Here is a 24,883-nt window from a genome sequence, read left to right as displayed (position 1 = left end):
AAATATATTTGAAATAACGACACCCCAAATACAATCAAAGATTAGTGGCCAAATTCCAAAAAGTTCTCACTAACTTCGTAAGAAGGAGAAAAGGAAAACCGAAAACTAAAACAGTAAGACTTCGCCTTTAAGTATTTGCCAATTGAGAAAACTTCCTACTTAATTCATTTATTTATGCATATAAGACGGAAATCACGTTTCATCTCACCCAAACACGTCTACGACACGCAAACCGCTTGACCAACCCAACCCAAATCGCTTTGAAGCAACCAAACGGCCTCAGCAAGAAATCCATGACTTCATATAAATTCAGAGCTCTGCCCTCAAATCAATAGACCAAAATGGAGATGTCACGACACAGTGTGCTGGACCGCGTGCAACCATTCCCAGTTGTGAACAACAGTGCGGCTGCCGATCCCCCCTCCTTTTTTGCAGACGATCTGCGCAATCTGCCGCTGCCCACTAACAGCGCGTGGCAAAATTATGTGTTGAAGAGCGGATCCCAACCGGAATACATTCATCCATACCTCGTCCAATCCAACAATGGCGCCCTCACCATCTGTTATCCTGCGCGAGCCGTTCAGCCAGCCTTCATATTCCAGGTATTTGTCGCCAATCTCATAATTTCCTGTGCCCCCAAAGGTTCCCATGTTGTTACCCATTTCGATGATCTCAGCGTCACATTAGACCTCCCAGGACCCCTCAGGGTGCCCCTCGTACGAGGGAGCCCCTACATCACCTGCATTGTCAATGGCGGTGACCTTCAATTCTCCACAATACACGCAGTGCTTAATGTTTCTTCCCACGATCATGACACCAAGCATAAGATCGTCTTCAACAACGGACAAACATGGCTCGTTTACAGCTCCAACCCTCTGTATCTCAACAAGGATTTGAGCGTCTCTGGATCCTATCAAGGCATCTTGAGAATAAGCATACTCTCAGAGAAAGATGGAGAAGTTGCAGATGCAAAAGAGCAGATTCTGGATCAGTTCAGCACAGCTTATCCTGTTGGTGGAAGCGTCGACCTGCATACGCCCTTCAGGGCGACCTATCAATGGAAGAAGAAAGGGTGGGGGCCACTACTGATGCTTTCCCATTCAGTGCATAGGCAAATCCTGGCATCCCCTGCACCTGACATGGTTATCACTCAACTCACCTATCTTAGCATGGATGGTGAGCTTCTGGGCATTGTGGGTGATTCATGGATTCTAGAAGAAACCCCATTTACTGTAGATTGGTATTCCATCAACGGATTCCAAAATCAGGAAACAGTAAACCATGTCATCGCTGCTCTGGAACAGGATGTTGCAGACCTTCAGCCTATTAAAACCTCATCTACTTATTTCTATGGGAAGCAACTTGCAAGAGCTGCAAGATTTGCATTGATAGCCGAAGAAGCTCATTACCAAGAACTCATTCCTCGTGTTCGAGAATTTCTGGAGGAATCCATAACTCCGTGGCTTGATGGGAGCTTTGAAGGGAATGCATTACTTTATGATAACAAGTGGGGTGGATTGATCAGCAGAAATGGTGCTCAGGATTCAGGAGCAGATTTTGGCTTGGGTGTATATAATGATCACCATTTCCACTTTGGGTACTTCTGCTATGCGATTGCAGTACTTGCCAAGCTCAACCGTAATTGGGCTCTCAAATTCAAGCCTCAGATTTATGCCATAGTGAATGATTTCATGACTCTGAATCCTAACAAACAAATGTTATACCCACGACTGCGGAACTTTGATCTGTGGAAGCTCCATTCATGGGCAAGTGGGATCACGGAATTTGCAGACGGGAGAAACCAAGAGAGCACAAGTGAGGCAGTAAATGCTTACTATTCTGCGGCACTGTTAGGATTAGCATATGGAGATACACATTTGATTGCTACTGGGTCGACCTTGGCTGCATTGGAGATGAGATCTGCAAAGGCCTTGTGGCATGTTCCTTCATCCAGCACTGTTTATGAATCTGATTTTGTCAAGGAGAACCGTGTAGTGGGCGTTCTATGGGCAACCAAGCGGGATAGTGGACTGTGGTTTGCGCCTGCTTCTTGGAGAGAATGCAGATTAGGTATTCAATTGCTTCCCATTCTCCCCTTTACAGAGCTTTTATTTTCTGATTTGGAATTTGTTAAGCAGCTGGTGGAATGGACTGTTCCTGCATTAAACAGAGAAGGAGTTGGAGAGGGATGGAAGGGTTTTGTCTATGCATTAGAGAGTATGTACGATAAAGAAACTGCTTTAAATAACGTAACGGCTCTGAATGGTTTTGATGATGGTAATTCGCTCACAAATTTATTATGGTGGATATATACAAGACCCAGTGATAATTCGGAGCAATGTCGTTGCTTCTCCTATGACCACTAGATGCAGCAGTCCCGTCTTTTAAAAGTACATATCCTTGTTTTGAATAGTGGTTTGGCTATACTGAGAGCAGGCTATTCTCTCCCATCTATTGGCATTTGTATCTCTTTTACTTTGTTGGTTTTTCTTTTATTTCAGTGGTGTTCCTGGCACTCCCTAGTCCTGGGATGACCTTTTTCCCTGGTCAACAATCGGATATCAATAAAATTATCTTATCTTACTAACGGTATTCATGAAGAGTTGTTGCGTCCAGAATATTACTCTCTAATGACTATCAGATGCAGAATCAAGCAAAAGTCACACCTACAAAATGCTCATTGTATTAGACAGTGCTTCGGCTATACTTGTTTATATCTATATGGAGAATTCTTGCAATGGTCTAGAATGCGAGTACTTTGTAATGAACCTTACTTCTTGGTACTTTGTAAGGTGTTTGTGTGGATTTTGACTTGTTATGAAATTTATTTTTTGAAATGTGCCTTACACTTTTTAACATACAGAAGATGGCTTTCCTTCATTTTGCTTACAATGAATTAAATTCTTGCAATCAGTGCACCGACTTTTGCTCTGAAACAAGTTGCTAGGCACCTTAGATAATATCCTGTATTGTTTAATCTACTTAGCAGGAACCCTGCCGCTGCTCCTCTTAATCTCTTTCGAAGAAAGTTTCTTCAGAGGGTTTATGGTCAGTCTTTATCATTTTATCTGATCCATCTTATAAGGCCCTTTTTTATGCAACATATTTAATTTCTCCAGCATAAGGAACCCATTCAGTCGAGGGTAAAGTTTGATATGAAAAGGATATAACAACATTTGCCGTGTAGGTATTTCTGTCATGAAGCATGCATGTGAAAGTCTATGGTAGCCTCTCTATGTAGCTGGTTGACAAGATATATTTGATGAAATTGACAACTACAGGCCAGATAATGCCCTAAATATATTAAACAATACACTTGAAAATAAGTCTTTGCAATCTGGATTTATACTGCCAGTCTTCAACAGATAGGTACTGCCAGTAATTAATGACTTTGGCAAGCCTTCGTACATATCTTGGATAAGAAAGACCAATAAAAGTTATTGGGAGAAAGGTGCAGAGTGAAACATGTTATGATGCCATTAAAGATGAACTCTGTGACATAGGCTTGTACTGTAAGATGTATTCTGTCAAATTCTTTGCACAGGTAAGTATTTGACATACTCGGTTAGAGATGAGCTTGTGTACAGCCAGGAGCTAGAGGTTGATCCATTTAACCTGGCAGAGCAGTAGCAGGTTCAAAATTAAGAGTGGTTCCTCCAAGTTTATGAAAGCTATATTGCCAAATGTGCTAGAATCAGGACCAAGATATCCGACTTGCCTTGTTATACGACTTGTTTTTTAAAATTGGCCTTCAGCTTTCTTATGTACAGAACATGGCTCTCCTATTTTCTAGCAATTGATCACAATTTTGCAATCAGTGCATTAAATTCTGATCCAAAAATAAATTATGATCAGCTGTCTTTTTTATTATCTAGTTGAAATGTATCTTAGATACTCTTCTATATTGTTTGATGTACTCAGAATTAAACCTGTCTCTGCTCCCCTTTAGTCCATTCTTTCCAGGGTGGTTCTTCAGAGGGTTTCTGTTTCTATGTCTTTATCATTTTATCTTGGTCCATCTATCTCATCTATTTCTTGAATTGAGGAAGCCCCTTCTTGCAACAAATTTAATTTCTCCAGCATAGGGAGCCAAACAGTCGAGGGTAAAGTTGTTCTGAAAGGATAGAAATAAATTTCCCAGGTAAGTGTTTCTGTCATGAAATATGAAGGTGAAATTTTAGGATAGCCTCTCTATTAGCTGTTTGACAAGAACATTTTGTCATCTAGGTTTATGATGATGATGATGATTATTATTAATGTCCACTAGGATCAAGTATGGTCTATCAAACCTTAAGAAGGTAAGAAATTACTTGGAATTCTTTGGAAATTTATTTCCATGCTCGAAAAACATTAAGATAAACATTCCAAGATCACCATAGTTTTGTTGAGTTAAAAAGTCAACAAAGTTGGTAGTGTAACAAGTATTTTGAAAATTAGATCTTATCTAAGTTGGACAATCTAAGAGAGTGCTTCTCATCTTCAACACTCTTAGTGTCACAAAGGTGATAGACTCTTTCACCTTATCATGTTTTGGGAATTGACCAAAGCCCAATTTCACTATGAAGCTCATGAGAATTTGTTCTTATTTTAAAAATGTTTATTTTCTTCTTTATGCTTAGTCAAAATAAAGATATACTTTTGATTTTCAAGATTTGGGTTGATCACCTCATAATATCTTAGTTTCCTTTTTCCATCTAACTCTTTCTCACCCCACAATTTCTCCTTAAATTTTGATATAATAACATTTCTAATATCATCCTTATTTTGCAAAATGATCTCCTCCTTTGTCCCCCAACAGTCTAGCCAAAACTAGGCAACCTTATTTGATTTAAAAGATTTAGGTTGATCGCCTCCTTATAATATCCCTCTAACTCTTTCACCCCCCACGAATTCTTCTTAAATTATGATGGAATAATATTTTGAATATTATTGTTATTCTGCAAAATGATTTCCTAGTTTATCCTGCAATGTTCTAGCCAACATCCCCGCTTGAGCTTAGGCTGGTTTTGGCTAGAGTTAGAAACAATTTTAGGAAACCTCGTCTTCCATGTTTATGCTGGAGAATATAACTAACTTTGGTCTTCATAATTTGTACCATTATGTATTTTATGTAAAAAGAAAAAGAAAAGAAAAAGAAAAATTATTATTATTATTTTTATAGACAAGCATGTTCTTCATGCTTCTAGGTTTTTGAGTCAAAGATTCAAAGTCCTATTTGGACCTATTGTTAAAGAAAAAGAAAAAGATTTTTAAATATGTAATTTTGGGTCAAAAACCCCTCTAGGTGCAAAGTCAGTCTACCTGTCAAGTTGACCTTGCCCCAATGGACATGTCTATTTGCACCCCGTTAACAATATAAATAGATGGAAGATGAAGCTCATTTGGACAAACACATGATGGATTATGGTCTAAAATATCATAGAGAGGGCAGAGAAGAAGTGGAGAGCCGAGGTCTGAAAGAGAGGATTTCTCATTGAGCTAGAATTTGTAGTAGTTCTGCCTTGGTACATCTCTTGTTGTTGGTTTCTTGCTGATGAATCTACTGGAAAGAAGGAAGGCTTGATTTGGCATCTGGAGGTGGAAGTTTTATGTGGTTATGGGTCTTGGATATCTCATTTGATCTGATTCTATAAGAAGAGAATTTTTTGGACTTTCCCCTTGGAGGGATTTTTCCCTGGCTTGGAGCCTATATCTTGTGTTCTCTGATTTCTTGTGATCTTCATGTTTACGTTTTTTATAATTGTTTGATGAAGAACATAATTAAATAAATAAGAAGCCAACAAAATTTCACAAGAAATTATCAAAGAAAGGGAAATCTAATTTAATCGTAAAACCTCCTGATTTTCCAACATGGCATCAATGCATAGGTTTGTGGAAGGAGGCTGAAGATCACTTTTGTTATCAATGGTGTATAACTTTGTTTTCTGTTGTAGTGACTCAATTACATTACATTGAGTGGGGAATTACATCCCTATGGTGGATCAGTTTTTGGCACATTGAGGATAGCCCACACTTTCACTCTTTGTGGTTCACAAGAGTCGTTGTGACTCACTCCTGTGGCTCACATACTCTGTGGATTATATAGGTTATGGTCTTTCTCTATGTATAATCTATACAAGATATGGTTCATTCTACAGAATTCGTATATATATATATATATATATATATATATATATATTGAAGCTTGCTTTAAGACATAGTCAACTCTATGATTCGTATGACCTAATTAGTAATGTTCACATTTTCTTAGTAATTTGCAAGTGACTCAAAGGGTCAACTTCAATCTCCTATGGCTCACTACCTATAATAGTAGCTCGGGTCTATGATGTCTTACGTGATTGTGGCTCGATGGGTTAAAATTTCTATGAGGATACATAAAATTTGTCTATTCTCTATATTCCTGGGCTCACTTTTATGATACTAGCTCACATTACAATAAGTTTTGGCTCAGTTCATGATTCACATCTATAAGATCATATGGGTTGCATCCCTATATATATATATATATATATATATATATAATACTCTGAGATCGCATAAATTTGGGATTCGCAATATGTTACTAAGGCTTACCTATGGTAGCATTGTTATCATATTACAATGGCTCGATCTTTTTAGCTCGTTTAGAAGTTCGTAGCTCAAAGGCTTGTATTCTATAGGACTCATTATGGTGACACGATGTTGACTCGATGATTTAACAGTTATTCATATCCTCTGTGGTTCGGAATCAAATTACTATGATTTGATTCCTCTTAGTGGTTCGCAGAGTGACATCGCTCTTATTCTATGGCTTAGGTCATATCCCAGAAGTATTGCAATTGTTACAATAACTTGCATTTTAGTTTTGTGCCACGTATTAGTCAACAGTGACTTATATATTAATTCGTGATACATGTGCTTTGAGAAAATTATGCTCTATACAATGACAACACAATGGTTTGATATAATGGCACTGTCAAGACTCTATCATTGTGACCAGTGACACTCTATAGTTACAAATATATAACAGTATGTGTAAACGAAGTTGACGTAAAGAAATGATCTTGGATTTCCTTGAAAGATCATTTAGTTTCAAAGGCTTGTAACTATAGTGGCATAGTAGCATCAATTCATTCACAGTTCTAAGACTCGAATTTATTTCTCTATTGAATAGTGGTAGCGTTCAGAATGATGACATTACTATATGGTCTAGAGCATCGTTCTTTGGCATTGACTTATTTGGCCATGACAGCTAGAAGAGCACATTTTGGCTACAGTAATGTTTATGATGGATAGTCTACAGAAGGCATAAATGACTTTGTCTCATAGTAGAGGATGTGTATGGTTTCGCTTGATTACAAATAACCTGCTTGAAGAAGGAACCTGAATTATGAAAGTTGAGGTCTTGAAAAAATATAAAGGACTCTACGAAATTATCTCAACTTGAAGGACGATGAACTAAGGCACTTGTGTTGAAATATATGAAGGAGATAAGGTAAAAATTGCAGAGGTAGGTATAATTGTTGCATGCATTTCATGATGAAGGATCTGCATAAATAGTAGAGACAGTGACAAAAAAGATTCTAATGATATGCTAGGTCTTGTGATCTAATGATATTAGAAGGGTTTTGCAGCATGATAAAAATACATGAATGACATGTTTCTAGGGCTTGTATAGGATTTGTGTGACAGATCCTAAAGACCTTAAAATATAGGGTTTTGCAACTAACCTTCTTGTGTGTGATTGTAGAAATTTACAATTTGTAAGTGATAGGTCTTGGCATCTAGGGTTTGCAAACCCTAGCAAAGTGTGGAATGAAAGGAGAAACCCTAGAGACAAAAACCCCAACTGATTTTTTCTGCCATGAAAGAAAGAAGGACCTAGCTCTTAAGCATGGCATGTACTATGACCAAATTTGAAAGGTCCAGGTATTTGGTTGAATGTGAAGATTAGATCCTAGATGCGTTAAGGTTTTGTATCATACTTGTAGAAGTTTTTGCATGGTAGAACCCGATAAGAATCTAGGGTTTGTAAGTTTTCATAGCTTTTGGTATCTAGGGTTTGTAGACCCTAGATGAGACTTGAATTGGAAAACCCTAGTAAAGGAAACCCTAACCAATTGTTCCCTCCTTAGGAATCCCTAGCTCTTGGGATATGGTATCTAGGGTTTGCAAGGTTAAATGAACAAGGGTATCTATTAAACCCTAGCAAAAGTGGTTTAAGACAAATCCTGGGGCTTGAAGACAAAACACTAGGAATGAGTGTTTTTGCTAAAAGTAAAAACCCTAATAAGAGTTTGGTCAAGGATTATCTAGGGTTTGTAACTAGAACCCTAGATGTACACTTTTGAGAAATAATGAAAACCCTAGACTAACAAAAGTTAACATATTGCTCTTGTCTTTGTACATCTTGCTTGGTTGTACTCGCTGGTGAAGAATTGCAAGCACATGATAAAGGTTGTCAAAATTATGAAAAGTAAGATGAGAAGGATGGAAAAGAAATACTTGTGCTTGATGATGACTCCTTGATAATTATGAGCATGATGGAAAGAGGGAATTAAAAGGACCTTGATGAGATTGAAGCTTCCAGCTGATGAGTTCATTCCAGGAATACATTGATGATTGAAAGGTGAAACAAAACCTTATAGTAATATGAATATAGAACATGCAAAAGAATGTTGATTTCAAAAGTAAGCAAAAATTGTTATGTTGACGAGAGTCCATTATGTTGATATAATTACGATATTAATGTTTTTGGTTATCTAGTTGGTATATGGTTTTGCTACTTGGAAAGATGTTGCAGAAATACATACATATTTACAACTATTTTGAACTCAATTCAAGAAATACATGGATTGAGTGGCTGGTTTTGGTAATCCTTGGAGGATTATGTGATCAAGATGTCTACATCATCTTGGGATTGAAAGGTAGCAGTGCAAAAAGATAATTTGATGTTTCGATGACAATAAAGATCACATTCATGATTGGAGGAAGCTATGATTAACTCTACTTTGATGAGATGCAAAGGAAGGAAGGATCCATGCAACTACTTGAAGGTCTCCCTGATGAACTAACATCTGATGTATTGATGAAGACGCACGAAAGAGCTAACTTCCCAATTGAAAGGAAGTTAGAAATCTCCTCTATGATTAAGAGGGAGTAAGAAATCTCCTTAAATGTTTGAGAAAGAGCAAGGATCTATTCCCATTCAAGAGGGAATGAGGATTTCCTCTCTGGTTGAGAGAGAGTGATGTTAAACATCATATTTTCCATGTGTCATGCACTAGGTCAGGATTAACCGCCATAAGTCTAGTGAAGGCACTAGGAAGGAGAAAGGAGGATTGGATAAGCATCTGAAATTGATACTCTTTGAGGATAAAAAATCCAAAATAGGAAGTTGATTGACACTCTTTGAGGATTGGACAGGTATCTAAGACAAGAGTGATTGAAGAGGACCAATGTTCTTTGAGGATAGGTAATCCAAGATAAGAATAAGTCCTAAAAGGACATAGTTTGTGAACATCCGGATGGGGTATGTGCCTTAGAGGTAGTGTGGTGTCTCACGTAAAGCCTCCCAACATTATGCTATGAAATAAGAAGAGTTTGTCATTTAAAGGCCTTACTATGTTTACAGTGTTGGTTATGATGTTGATGCTTAAAGATGGCTTATCAATCCGACTCTTATAATAATATTTTAGTTTTAGAGTATCCTTGTACCGGGTGTACAATTATGAATACGTCACTAGTTATGAGGGAGCGCTGGAGAATGTAACTAAGTTTGGTATTCTTAATTTGTACCATTATGTATTTTATGTAAAAATCAAAAGTAAAGAAAATGAAAAATTATTATTATTATTATTTTTCTAGACAAGCATGTTCCTCATGCTTCTAGGTTTTTGAGTCAAAGAGTCAAAGTCCTATTTGGACTTATTGTAAAAGAAGAGTCAAAGAGTCAAAGTCTTAATTGGACCTATTGTAAAAGAAAAAGAAAAAAGAATTTTTAAATATGTAATTTTGGGTAAAAAACCCTTTAGGTGCCAAGTTGGCCTACTTGTCAAGTTAGCCCTGCCCCAATGGACATGTTTATTCGCACCCCTCTGAACAGTATAAATAGAGGGAAGACAAAGTTCATTTGGACACACACACTTGATGGATTATGGTCTGAAATATCGTAGACAGGGCAGAGAAGAAGTGGAGAGCCGAATTCTAAAAGAGACGATTTCTTCTTGAGCTAGAATTTGTAGAAGCTCTGCCTTCATACATCTCTTGTTGTTGGTCTCTTGATGATGGATCTACTGGAAAGAAGGAAGGATTGACTTGGCATCTAGAGGTGGAAGTTTTATGTGGTTATGGGTCTTGGATATCTCATTTGATCTGATTCTACAAGGAGAATTTTCTAGGGTTTCCGCTTTGAGGGGTTTTGCCCTGGCTTGGAGCCTATATCTTGTGTTCTCTGTTTTCTTGTGATCTTCATGTTTACGTTCTTTATAATTGTCTAATGAAGAAGAACATAATTAAATAAATAAGAAGCCAACAAAATTTCACAAGCAATTATCAAAGAAAGGAAAATCTAATTGAATTGTAAAACCTCTTGATTTTCCAATAGTTTAACCTCTTGTTATAGATTAGATACCTAGTCATCACCATGATTTCAATGGGGGAAAGGATTGCTTTGATAAGAAGGATAGGATAGGGTGTATTTCTTTTAATATTGAGATTATAGTTTATAAATTGCTTTTGGACCTGGAGATATTGCAACCCCAAACCTCACATCCATATCAAATAGTAGGGCTAACAAGACCTCGAAAAAGGAGTTTTTCAAGTCTCATATCCAATGATTTATTGATTTACAATTGTTTTCAAATCCATGATAAGCTTTTCATCCTCCATTTATCCTTTTATCAATGCCATAATTCCAATTGAGCATGTGATGGATATCAATTCCAAGAAATCTGTATAAAGGAACTTCCTCTAAGTTGTTTCTCCTATATATGAAAGTATCATATATGATCTTTCTGGATTTAATTATCATGACTTTTGTTTTGTTAGGTATTTGCAGTCATACCCATCTTGGAACCAAAATATTGTAGGATTCTTAGTTTCTCGCCATGATCGTAAGGAATCCTCACCAAAAGAACAATATCGTTGCAATAAAAAAGAAGAGTGATGACTATACCAATGAGAGTGGGGCCAACATAACCTGCTTCTTCCAAACACTCTTCTAACTTATCAATGTATATGCCAAAAAGGGTAGGGAACAAGGAGCACCCTTGCTTGATTTTGATATTACAGTTACTTTCTTCCAACCAACTCACAGTGGTCTTAAGCTTGGCAATAACATTATCATACAACTTTGTCATAACAACCCCCAAATCAAGAGGAACCTTTACCTTTTCAAAACTCTTTGAAAATTTGTCCTAATAATAGTGTCAAAAGTTTTTCTAAAGTCAATGGAACAACAAAGGGGATCAATTTTATTATTGTGACTTCCGCAATGATCCTAAAAGTAACAAAACGTGGAATGGTATCCCTGAGCCCCACTTTGTCTTTAGCTCTTATCATGGCTTTCTAGCCATGGGCTATTTTTTTCCAAAATAATCCCATACATCTTGGCTAAAATGGGGCTAATCATAATGGTCCTATAATTAGAAGGAATGTTTTTATTCGTACTTTTAAATATATGTACAATGAGGCTTTGCGTTTAGGGCATAGGGAAGCGCCTTTCTTTATTGCCAAATTGAAGAGCTTGTGTATGTGAGAGATGAGGATAGGCTCTCCTCTTTTGAAAATTTCAACTGCATAACCTTGAATGTCCTTAGCTTTCCCAGTTGCAAGCTACATAACCCTAAACTCTCTGTCTTCCAAAGAAAAGATTATATCTTCTATAGGAACATTCAAAATGGTACCCATGGCATTAAGGAATTCCTAAATAATTGCAAGGTAGGAATTCCAGTTCTTAAAGGGAATCATATCATTTTCTTGAGTTTTACGAATTAGAATTTTCCGCCAAAACTTCCTAGGGTTTGATTTAGATAGGTGCAACAACCACCCTTTCTTTTAATTTGTATTGTACCTTTTCTTCCTTGTAGTAATGGCTTTGTAACTATCTATCTTATTGAGCTTTAAAGGTTGTTAAAATTGGCAACTAGGGCCAGATTCCACTTTGGACAACTCATTTGATGGAGATGATTATTGCATTGAATTCCTCTTTTCGAGAGGACCAAAATCGACCTAAAAATCATTAAATTTGATATGTTATTGAGCTTTAAAGATTGTCTCAAAGATTGTTAAAATTGGCAACTAGGGCCAGATTCCGCTTTGGATAGCTCATTTGATGGAGATGATTATTGCATTAAATTCATCTTTTTGAGAGGACCAAAATTGACTTAAAGATCATTAAATTTGGATAAGTAAAAATGTGTTTTCGAATTTATGCCCACACATGTGCAAATTGTCAAGGTTGACCACATCATCATGTAGGCTGATGAAGTCCAAGAGACATGTCACTTCACTCTCAACGACTTATATAAATAAATATGAGAGACCTCAAACCTCATTTGGCATCATCTCATCTCACACATTCTTCTCTCTCCTCATTTGATTGGTTCGTATAGCTTATTAGGCATCTCTTATCCTCACACATGTGGCAGCAAAAGGACGAATTACAGGGTTGGAATTTCAGAGTTTGTTGGATTGACTAGCGTTGACCAAGGGTGTTTTGACCACATTTGACTGCGATTTTTGGGTCAAAATTTTGTTTTTGCCAGGGCACATTTATTGGCATAGGAAACAAGGTATTCTATTGACTTTGACTGCAGACCAATCGCAGGGTTGACCACAAAAGTTGACCAAGTTTGACCATTGTTTTCAGGACTATTTTGGGCTGACTTTGACCACCTTAGAAGGTTGAGTTTGACTGGGTATGACCGATCTATTTTGAGGACAGTTTGCTGCTACTTTGACCAACGTGAACTTTCTGGTTAAGGTTGTTGACTATTGTGGAAAAATTCAGATTTGACAGGGTTGTTTTGACTTTGATTTCACAAGTCAATTTTGACTTTTGTTCTCTCTCTCTCTCTCTGTTGAACATTTGATATAATAATAAGAAGAATTGATCAAAGGGTTTTCCTCATCTTGGGGTTTTTCCCTGGCATCTGCCAAATCATCTAGTAGATACAAGTCATCTAGTTGGAGTTTAGCCACTTAATTATGCCATTGCAAATTATTAGGCCTTGAGAACTACAAAGCTTGACTAGCTGGTACCAGAGAAATTCTAGGTCAGATCTTCAAAGTTTCTTTTGCATATAATAGTTTAAAAAAGGTCCTCATCTAGCCATAGAAAATTGAGGAAGGAATCATTGCTAAGAAGAATAGCTTGATTAGTTGTAGTTGTTGCATTAAAGTCTCCTAACAAGAGGATATTACCTTCATTTATCAAACTATGAATATCTTGTTCTAGAGTATTATACATGCAATTTTTAGCTAGATTGTTTTGCTTATAGAAGGTAGAATTGATAAGCATGAAATAACAAATTGCAGTATAAATCCTCTTAGCATTAATGTCAGGGGATTCTATTCAAATGTACTAATTGATAGGGCCTATCTTATGAATTTGAATGTGAGGAAAACATTTTTTATATATATAACAAGTTATTCCTCCTGACCCTTTGTGACAAGATTTCTTGTTTTATGTTGAACCACAAGATGAATCTATCCATGTGAGGGACCTTAGATTCATCATGCTCCCATATTTCAACTAAAAAAATAATACTAGCTTCACTCATGATCTAACTTAACATAGGACCTTTATGTCATGGAAAACCACAACAATTCCAAAACAGGATCCATAGTGTTCCAAATTCCTATTTATTATCATCATTGTTGTCTCTATTTGTTAAAATTGGCAACTAGGGCCAAACTCCATATGGGTCACCTTATTTATGGTAGCTGATAATTTTCTTGGATTCCTCTCTCTTCGAGAAGTGTAGGATTGATCTAAAGATCATCCGATTTCGACATGTATTTGTGGAGATATGAATTTATTTATATTATTTGACAATTTTTCAAGGTCGGCCAGCAAGCAAATTACCTCCAGCTCAACCTCAACGTTGCATTTGAATAGAGGAGACCTCAAGTCATTTGAGAAACACATCACTCATGATCTCTCTCTTTCCACTTGTTTGGGTTTGTCCTCTCACAAGGAGGACATAGTGGAAAGGAAGGTCAATTAGCCGCAGTCATGAAGAAAGCCCTAGTCGTAGTCATGAAGGAGACCTAGCCGCAGTGTTGAAGGGAGATCTAGCCCCAGGTGAAGAGGAGACTTAGCCGCAATCAAAGGGAGAGCCCTAGCCGCAGTTAAAGAAGAGATCTAACCACAGATTGAAGGGAGATCTATCCATAGCAAGGAGGAGGCCTAATACGTAGCTAAGGAGAAACCCTAAGCCGTTGAAAAAGGAGCCTTAATTCGCAACAAGGAGGAGCCCTACACCTTAGTCAAGAAGGATCCCTAGGCCGCAACAAGGAGTCTTCACATAGCTTAAAGAAGCCCGGAAGGACAGCGTGTTTTCTATAGGTGACAGCATAATGAAAGAGGTTGTTCAAGACATGTTTTGAGGATTGTTTGCAGATAGGGAGCCGTAGTCATAAGATGAGGCTGAGCGTTGAAGATGTTTTCCCTCAAGACTAAGAACAGATCAATGTAGGGCTGAATTGTGTATGTGTTTAGGCGCTACCAAGAGCAGTCAGCTAAGCCGAGATCTTCAAGGAGGCAACGGTGTTGTTTGGGTGTCATTTGGCCATGCTGAAATCTATAACTAGTTGTTGTGCTAATCCACAAGCCATAGCACATAGCTAGAGGTTGTGTTAAGAGCAGTCTAGGGTGGACAAAACCTTTGGAAGGCAGCTTGGCATGAGAGAAGGGTCTCCAAGAAATGTTATGTGAAGGGCTACTAGATTGATGAACTCCTAAAGGGTATGCTACAACACCCTTAGTGATTGTTTGAAGACTGTCATAAGAATTCAGGGCTGCATCAAGTGCCCTAATTAGAACAATCATCATTAGCAGAATGATGGACTTACTGCTACTGTCATAGAATATCAGTTTTGTATATTTGTATTATCTCTCTCCCTCTGTTGAACTATTGAAGAATATAAGAAGAATTGATCAAGGGTTTCCCCACATTGGGGTTTGTCCCTAGCTGATGCCACATCTTGTGTCCTCTTGTTTTGACTTGTCTTCTATTGTTTATGCTTATGTTCTATCTGCATTTTACTATCATGCTAATGTGATTGCTAAATTGGACATTGATATTGGGCTAATTAATAAATTGAAGTAAATTGCTCTTAAGCATAGAACATACCAAAAATTAACATGGTATCAGAGCTGAGGTGAAGACAAAGTCCAAGCAAGAGTGAAAGAGCAATCACCGAAGATAGTTGGAAAGGACAAAAGGCTTAATGGGTTCCTCATCCCACTTCCCAGCTAAAGACAAGCTCCGTGAAAAGTCTGACTATTACGGATGGAAGATGTTTCTTGATTTGACATTCGAAGAACAAGAAGTGTTGGACTATGTGAAGGGTAAAATCCCTAAGCCTCCTTCAAATGCACCGCCTGCTACAAAGAACAAGTACACCAAGGTTGAAGTCAAAGCAAAGAAGATTATCAGAGATTCCATTGACAAGCATCTGGTGGCCTACATCTCCGATCTGAACACCTCCAAGGAGATCTACGACAAATTGGTAAGCATGTTCAAGGTTAGTGATGCAAATCAGATTTTGTTCCTCAAATTTAAGTTGAAAGATGAGGATATTCAATCCTACTTCTTAAGGATCACTGAGATCAAGAATGATCTTTTACTGATTGGAGAAGTCATTCCTAACAAGGAACTTACTATCACTACCTTTGGAGGGCTCCCACCCGAGTGGTATATATTTAGAACCACTATTCTCAATAATGATCGAATTTCGGGATTTGAAGAATTGATGTCAAGATGCATTTAGGAAGAAACAAGAATGGTGGAGCAAGAAATGCCTTCTAATAAAGGCAACCCCACTGCTTTCTCTGCTCATGCCAAAAGGAGAAATAATGCAGGGTCTAAAGGTCATTTCAATGGAAAGCCCGGATCTAAGGGTGGAAGGAAGGGCAGGTGCTTTGTTTGCAATACATTTGGCCACTATGCGAGGGAGTGTCCAAGTAGAAGGGACACATCACATGATGATGATCACTATCATTCCAGGGACAACTACAACAACAACGATCGAAGGAATGACAGGTACAATGGCAAAGGAAAAAGGAGTGCGGGACATCAAGAAAATGGTCAACCCTCCAAGAAAGCAAGGAACTCCAGGTATGAAGAATCGAATGTTGTTAACAATAAGCAAAAGGAGTATTATCTTATATCAGCCCTCTCCACCACCTCTCCTTCGGACACTTTGGGAAATTGGCTTATTGATAGTGGTGCTTCAAGGCACTTCACCGGATACAAGGAAGCTCTCTCTAATTTGATAGAGAAGGAAACAAACTTGGAGATTATTCTTGGAGATGATGTCACCTATCCCGTAAAGGGTGTAGGGAATGTTACCCTTCAATTGAATCAGGGTAACACGATTCATTTACAAGAAGTTCTATATGTACCTGATCTCAAGAAGACCCTGGTGTCCATTTCGACAATGGAAGACAAAGGTTACAAGGTGGCATTCATCAATGGAAAAGTACATGTTTGGAAAAGAAATTTTAAAGATGCTTTTACCCTTGGGTTCAGGGTTGGCACTTTGTATCAAGTCGCAGGAAGTCCATTGGGGGCCATGTCTCTTGACACATCTCTACAATTTGAACTATGGCACCAGAGGTTTGTCCATCTTCATTACAAGGCCCTACCCGATATGAGACAGATGGTGACAGGGATGCCCGAGTTCAAAGAAGAGCATGAAGGTATATGTCCCGGATGTACCGAGGGAAAGCTTACAAGGGGACCATTCCCCTCAAGTAATAGTAAGACCACATAAGTGGAACAACCCGAGGGGTTTGAGATTCATGACTAGGAATTTCATATATACAGGTTGAAGAAGCTCTCTATGAATTGAAGCAAGCACCCCCGACTTGGTATGAGAGGATCGATAGCTATCTGATGAAGCTGGGATTCACTAGGAGTGAAGCTGATCCCAACATTTGCTTTAAGGTTGAAGATGATAGACCTCTCATACTGGTCCTTTATATGGATGACCTCTTTCTGATAGGTGCAGATCCTTTCATTCACAAACATAAGAGGGAGTTGGATTCCAAATTTGAGATGAAGGACCTAGGACTGATGCACTACTTCCTAGGTTGGAGGTCTGGCAAAAGCCAGGAGAAATTTTCCTATCTCAAGATAACTATATTGGGAAGATATCAGAAAGATTTGGGATGGTGGACTGCAAGCTCGTGACTACCCTGATGGAGTTTAACTTTAAGAAATTATGCAGTAGTGTTTCCAGACCTGATTTGGGATATGCTTTTGAGTATCATCAACTCATAGGAGCACTGATGTTCTTGGTGAACTCCCGTTCGGATATATGTTTTGCAGTTAATTTTGAGCCAATATATGGTTGAGCCTCATCACACACATTGGATTGGTGCCAAGAATCTTCTGAGATATCTTCGGGGCACAATCACTTATGGACTAAGATACACTGCTAGAGATGTGAGGTTGCATGGTTATTTTGATGCTGATTGGGAAGGCAGTGTGGTGGATCGCAAGAGCACTTATGGGTGTTGTTTCTCTTTGGGTTCTGCTTCGATATCTTTGATGAGCAGGAAGCAGAAGTCGGTTGCTTCAAGCACCGCTGAGGCCGAATACATAGCTGCGAGTATGGCCTCCTGTGAAGTTGTTTGGTTGAGGAAGCTCATCAGTGAGTTGTTTCGACATGTGTTGGATACCACCATGATCCTCTGCGAGAACTATAGTGGGATCCAATTATCAGAGAATCTCGTATTTCATGATCACTCCAAGCAGAACGATATCAGGTACCACTTTATCCGGGATATGGTACAATGAGGAGGAATAAGGCTCCATCACATTGGGACTGATGAGCAGGTCGCCGACATTCTGACGAAGCCCCTGGGGAAGGTCAAATTCTTGACTTTTCAAGAACAACTAGGAGCCGTGGAGAGACCCTCTTATGAGGGTCCTGTATGATATGGACTTTGAGCTTTGCGGGGCTTGGGGTACTTCTTGGAGCGATGACCAACCATAGTGTGAGTGGTTCAGCCTTCCCTTAGTGGTTTGTTGTGTACAGGGTGAGTAGTTCAACCTTCCCCTGTGATACCCTGTGGCGACATGTGGGCAAGATGAATGGTTCATCCTTCTCCTGCTGAGACATCCTACCCATGCAGTCTAGGACTCATGGGAATTACCTCTCATCTGGCCAATGCGTAGGGAAATGAGGATAGGGACCATAGTACTACCGATGAATGCATCGTGTACTACCATACTCCCTATGCTAGGATGATATTGATCTGGGATCAATTGTAACCAACTTCGGGTCAGTAAGAGTGGTATGACACACTCTCTTTATCGGAACTGACTTCGGGTCAGTAAGAGTGGTATGAGACACTCTTTTATTTGGGACTGACTTTGGGTCAGTAGAGAATGGTATGATACATTCTCTATCACTTCTTCTTCATAGTTCAGTAGAGCAAAGCAGTGCATTGATGGCAAAGATAGTATTGATTGATAGATGGATTAGCAGATGGAGTTCTCCCTAGTTGACAGGGAGTGTTAAAATTGGAAATTAGGGCCAAACTCCATATGGGTCACCTTATTTATGGCAGCTGATATTTTTCTTGGATTCCTCTCTTCGAGAGGTGTAGGCTTGATCTAAAGATCATCTGATTCCTACATGTATTTATGGAGATATGAATTTATTTATATTATTTGACAATTTGTCAAGGTCAGCCAACAAGCAAATTACCCCCAGCTCAACCTCCATGTTGCATTTAAATAGAGGAGACCTCAAGTCATTTGAGAAACACATCACTCGTGATCTCTCTCTCTCCACTCGTTTGAGTTTGTCCTCTCACAAGGAGGACGTAGTGGAAAGGAAGGTCAACTAGCTGCAGTCATGAAGAGAGCCTCAGCCGCAGTCATGAAGGAGACCTAGCTGCAGTATTGAAGGTTGATCTAGCTGCAGGTGAAGAGGAGACTTAATCGCAGTCAAATGGAGAGCCCTAGCCGCAGTTAAAGAAGAGATCTAAACGTAGATTGAAGGGAGATCTATCCACAGCAAGGAGGCCTAATCCGCAGCAAGGAGGAGCCCTAAACCTCAGTCAAGATGGAGCCCTAGGCCGCAACAAGGAGTCTTCACATAGCTTAAAGAAGCCTGGAAGGACAGTGTGTTTGCTATAGGTGACAACATAATGAAAGAGGTTGTTCAAGACATGTTTTGAGCACTGTTTGCAAGACAGGGAGCCACAGTCATAAGGTGAGGCTGAGCGTTGAAGATGTCTGCCCTCAAGACTAAGAACAAATCAACGTAGGGCTGAATTGTGTATGCGTTTAGGTGCTGCCAAGAGCAGTCAGCTAAGCCGAGATCTTTAGGGAGGCAACGGTGTTGTTTGGTTGTCATTTGGCCAGGCTGAAATCTACAGCTAGTTGTTGTGCTAGGCCGCAAGCCATAGCACACAGCTAGAGGTTGTGTTAAGAGCAGTCTAGGGTGGACAAAACCTTTGAAAGGCAGCTTGGCATGAGAGAAGGGTCTCCAAGCAATGTTATGTGAAGGGCTACTAGATTGATGAACTCCTAAAGGGTATGCCACAACACCCTTAGTGATTGTTTGAAGACTGTCATAAGAATTCAGGGCTGCATCGAGTGCCCTAATTAGAACAATCATCATTAGCAGAATGATGGACTTACTGCTGCTGTCATAGAATATTAGTTTTGTATATTTGTACTATCTCTCTCTCTCTGCTGAACTATTGAAGAATATAAGAAGAATTGATCAAGGGTTTCCCCACATTGGGGTTTGTCCCTGGTTGGTGCCACATCTTGTGTCCTCTTGTCTTGGATTGTCTTCTACTGTTTATGTTTATGTTCTATATGCATTTTACTATCATGCTAATGTGATTGCTAAATTGGACATTGATATTGGGCTAATTGAGAAATTGAAGTAAATTGCTCTTAAGCATAGAACATACCAAAAATTAGCACTATCCCTAATAATAGCATTTATATTTCTAATTCTTTCCCATTTTCCTTCCTTTCTGACTTTTGTTACCTTTGAACCTCCTTAACTCAACTTAGTTCGTTGGAATGAGGTCTTCATTTATAAAGATTCTTAATCCCTTTAAGCTCAGAGATTTATTGAGAATTTATGGTCAATAGAACTTCTCCTTACACGAATCAATCTAATTTTATATTCAAGTATCTTTCTCGACCTTTTTGCTTCTATGAGAATTTGTAACTTATTTTTCAGTTCTTTTACTTATTGCTAGCATGTCCTCATCTTTCTGCTCTTTTATACTAGCAATTGTAACATTCAAGTCTCTTTTATTATGCTCATGATCCAACTCAATATGGTTATTTGTTTCCTCTTTGATAGGTTTCTAATTTATTTTCCATGCTACTTAGGAATAAATTGTTATTTAGTTTTATTTTAACTCTTTAATCTCATCTCTCAAGTTGCAATCTTCTTCAACAATTAATTGTTTCTATTTTTCCAATTCTTATAATTTGGCCTCCATTTTTTGTCACTGAGTCACTAACCCTAATATTATATTCTCTAACCTCTCTTCTAACAATTTAAATTCGTTATCAAGCATTGCTTCTAACTCTATTTATATTCTACTTCTATTTCTTCTCTCCTTTCTTTAAATACTATCAGGTTGCCACTGATAGGTTTTCCCAGTAGCATATCACTTTGGAGAGCTAATGTACATATTTTGGATAAGAAAGGCCAAGATAAGGTACCAATAAAGGTGCAAAGTGAAACATGTTATAATATCATTACAAATTACATGCATGACATAGACGCATATTGTAAGATGTGTCTTGTAAAATTCTTTGCACTTGTATTTGACATCCTCCGATAGAAATCCACTGTGGGAAGCCATAAAGAACTAAAGGTTGATCTTTTTAACCTTTAAAAACAACATTGGGTTGAAAAGCTAGTGTAGTGCTTTATGAAGGGCTATAGAGCCAAAGAAGCCAAAATTGGGGCCAAAATAAATTCAGACAAAAACGAAGAAGATTTCACAAAGTTATACTTCTAGTACTTATAACATAAATAAATTTATGGAAGAGCTTAGTGCTAAAAGCTCAATTTGGAGTATAGCTTGAAGAAGACGAAAATACAAAAGAGTGGGGGTAGCGGCGGAGGGGATCTTGGCTGAAAAGAGGTTAAGGAAGCTATTAGACATCTTGGACCTTTTAAACATTGTTATTGAGAAAATTTATCCATCAAGACCTTCGTCGTGGACAAATTATTCAATGCAATACAAGACATGGCTGATGGCAAGTCACTAAGTATGGACCTCCCTCGTAGGTTCTATAAAACACTATGGCTAGCAGCCCATGATGATTTACTAATGATGTGCCAAGGCGCACGAGGTAGACCATATAAGGAAGCAGATGAAGCAATGAGATCAAACTTATTCCTAACAAGAGGAAAAGAGACATGGTGGGAGGGTGGAGACCAATCACTCCATCTAATGCTCTCCCAAGGTTTTAGCTAAAGCCCTAGATAATAGACTAAGTCCAATGTTACAAAAATTGTGAGGGTATGAGTAAACAAGATTCAACAAAGGATTATTTATATTATTCAATCTTGTTATGTAAGGAAAGCATTATAGTGGGCAAAAAAAACTAGGAAAAAATAGCTTTTCTTGAAGATTGTCTTAGACAGGCTTATGGCAGGATCAAGTGGAACTTCTTTTTGGACATGTTGTCATTGCTGGTGTTTGGGAGTATTTTGTACTGGGTCGTTGGCATCTTATTCTCAAGTGCCCCGATCAAAGCATGTTAATGGGGAATTGTCAAAAATGGTTTTGAAGCAAAGATCTATTAGGAAAGGATGTTGGCATGTTTCTCCATGCCTATATGGACAGGGTCGTTTGTGAATAGGGCCAAAATATTAGTATAGGTGTGTTGTGCCATTAATGATATAATGAGATCAAACACATTTAATAAGGCTCACTTGGTTTTTGATGTTCACTAGAGAGATAAAGGATCAAATGGAACCAACCATAAAATGCAGTAAAGAGAAGGAAAAACACTAGGCCACCAAGCGAGGCACAAACCTAGAGAGAAAATCAATCAATAGAAGAAAGCTAGAGAGAAAATAACCCATAAACACTTAAGTGCAACAATTTATGGTGCTTGTAGGCTAAATCACTTCTTTAAAGAATAATTATCAAAGATTGTGTGATTGCAAATGAGTTATGCATATGTACACAACTCAAGAGCCAAGTGGTATCCCCAAAAGGGGTCATAAAGCCACAGGGGCTTCACTAGGGGAGCAATACCATACCACGTGGGTTCATGTTGGGGCATATATATTGAGGAAAAAATGACATAATATATAGGGGGATATATAAGGGGTAAAGGGTTTTTATATTGGCAAATACAAAAAATAAAGCTCAAAGTTAATGAAAAAATAGAAAGGGATATAAAAAATGTTAATGAAAAAATGGATGCCTACAATATCTAGTGAAAGGGGTTTTTTAAATTGGGAAGGTGTATTGGGTTCGTATTGGTATGGGGTTAAATAATGTGATTTTTAGATGTATTTTCCAATATGTAGTCAAATTAAGGGTATTGTTTAGTATGCCATGAACGCATGTGATATGTCAAAGGTTCATTTAGTGAAGCCCTGTGCATAAAGCTTGCATTTACTAGGTCAATCTTAACCAAACCTAGAAATACAATAAATGAACATTGACTAGGTCAGTGTTAGCCAATCCTAGAAACTGAAATATATAAAATAATGATTACAATATGATTTTGGTTATGGTTGAAAGTGAAGCTTACAACATTCTCAACATTGTATGGTATGGTAATAACTAATAAGTGTATGTGTGTGCTATTTATTATGGTAGGTGGCCATCTCATTATATGTGGTCCACTAGTATTGTAAGGAGTGAGGGATCCTCCTCAGGCCTATCAATAAGGGGAGAAGTCATCATAGGGCATTCAGTGTTGTATCTTGTGTGCTTGGCACTATTTGGAGGAAAACCCCTCAAAGCAACATTGGAGAGTTGCCTTCTCAAATAGGGCAAGCATTATAATTCAATTGTTTATCCTATGTATTTATGTGTTCTTATCTCATCTGATATGGCATATGGGTGTTATTTGTTAGTTAAGTGGCATCCTAACATTATTATCAAAGTGTTGAGTATCCTGGCCATAAAATTCCTACCATAAATTCTTGTGACCATATAGTTCTTACCACTTCAATATTGCTCATAGTTCGTAGTCTGCTCGTACCTCAATTTCTTCGGTGTGAAGAAAACGTTGTATTTTTCTTTCTTTGTATTAAGTGTGGGATTCACATGAGAGATATGGAGTTCACTACCATTCCACTCACATGGAAACTAGTCACCATGCTACCTACAACCTTTCAATGCACCTATAATTAAAATACTCACCCATTCCACATTAGGGTTAATTTTTTCTTGCAAAGCGTTGACTCCAAATTTATACTACCAAGAATAGGGTTCTAAAAAAAGATAGTAGTTCTCTAGCTCCATTACAATGATTCTCTCCAATTGATTTGTGGGTTATAGTTACTAGAGCAGCATATAGAGCAAGAAAAGTGCCAATGATGATTGTTGCACCCTCTTTGGGAATCAACCTATGCTCTTCTTATTCTTAACTCGTAGCACAAGTTGTGTAGCAGATCCACAATTTAATATCTCTGCTCAAGATTTTGGATAGATCATATTGTTGTCATTCACAGATTGTAGGTCCGACTTGGCTCATTCTACTGCATAGCCACTTTTGAAGGACTTTTACCAAAATTCTCTATGCATGATAAGTTTCTCCAATGCGCCTTTGCTTCTAATGTGTTCCTATCGTAATTGCAGTTTTGTTGGTTGCAAGCCCTTGCAAAGACTACGAATCTAAATCATTCCCCAGTGTCGAATGTTTTTTTACGAGTGGAACAAATGCCAACCTCTTGTGAATCTAAAGAGCAAGCATAATCCCAATATCTATCATTGGTAAGAAAGGAAAGATGTCACTAGCTCAACTTCTCCAGCCACCTTGGGCTTCTAGTGCATAAGGGTTTTTAAGTCTCCAGCCCCGGTGCACAAGTGCAAGATGAAGACACGACTATGAGTTCCATTGTAGTCTAAAATCTAGGAGGCAGCATTACTTTGGAGGCTACCAGTCTTCCACAAACATATCCAAAGGCTCACAAATTGGTAGTTGGATTTTGTCACCATGGTTGTAGTAGATGATTGGTTCCATTAATTGATCTCAAAATGATTGGTTTTGACAAATCAGAGGTTTTGATAATATCTCGAGGATTGATTCATGGTGGAAAATTTCCAACACCGTTACCTACATGAATTGTATTTGGCAAACATCTATGTCAACTTGACCCTCCCTTGATGTTCAATCAATATCACTCACATCAATTCTAAAGTGCATTCTCTTTGTTGCAAATCACACCAAGCTCAACATCTCTCCTTTGTAAACAGATGTTTGTGCATTTGGTATGATTTAATTTGAGATAACTCTTGATCAATACCATCTCCTTGACTAATCAAGAGGCTATTTTGATGTAGCATATTATAGTAAAAGGAAGTGAAAATTATTGAAGGGCCTTTATCCATTTCCTTTGTGTATTAAACACTGGAGTCGTGAACACAATCCACGTTCTCTGTTTGGGCTATTATTGTCATCATGGCTCTTATTTTGTAGAAAAGAGA

The 24,883-nt window shown here is 38.2% G+C and overlaps 1 protein-coding gene across 1 annotated transcript; it reads left to right on the top strand.

Annotated features, from left to right (window-relative positions):
- Nucleotides 1-279: 279 nt before the first annotated feature.
- On the top strand, nt 280-2,583 carry LOC149140676 (glucan endo-1,3-beta-D-glucosidase-like). The gene has a single exon (XM_089447665.1). It carries the CDS (start codon nt 342-344, stop codon nt 2,364-2,366), a length of 2,025 nt encoding a protein of 674 aa, XP_089303791.1. The 5' UTR covers nt 280-341; the 3' UTR covers nt 2,367-2,583.
- Nucleotides 2,584-24,883: the final 22,300 nt, after the last annotated feature.

This window comes from Pinus tabuliformis, chromosome X, assembly GCF_031772625.1.
Source record: "Pinus tabuliformis cultivar Carrire ecotype Pingquan chromosome X, CPIR1, whole genome shotgun sequence".
Lineage (NCBI taxonomy): Eukaryota > Viridiplantae > Streptophyta > Pinopsida > Pinales > Pinaceae > Pinus > Pinus tabuliformis.
Note: the sequence above shows the minus strand (reverse complement) of the source record. Positions and strands in the feature narration are given on the sequence as shown.

Coding starts and splice junctions, on each gene's coding strand:
- LOC149140676 (XM_089447665.1), top strand. CDS start 342: ATGGAGATGTCACGACACAGTGTGCTGGACCGCGTGCAACCATTCCCA.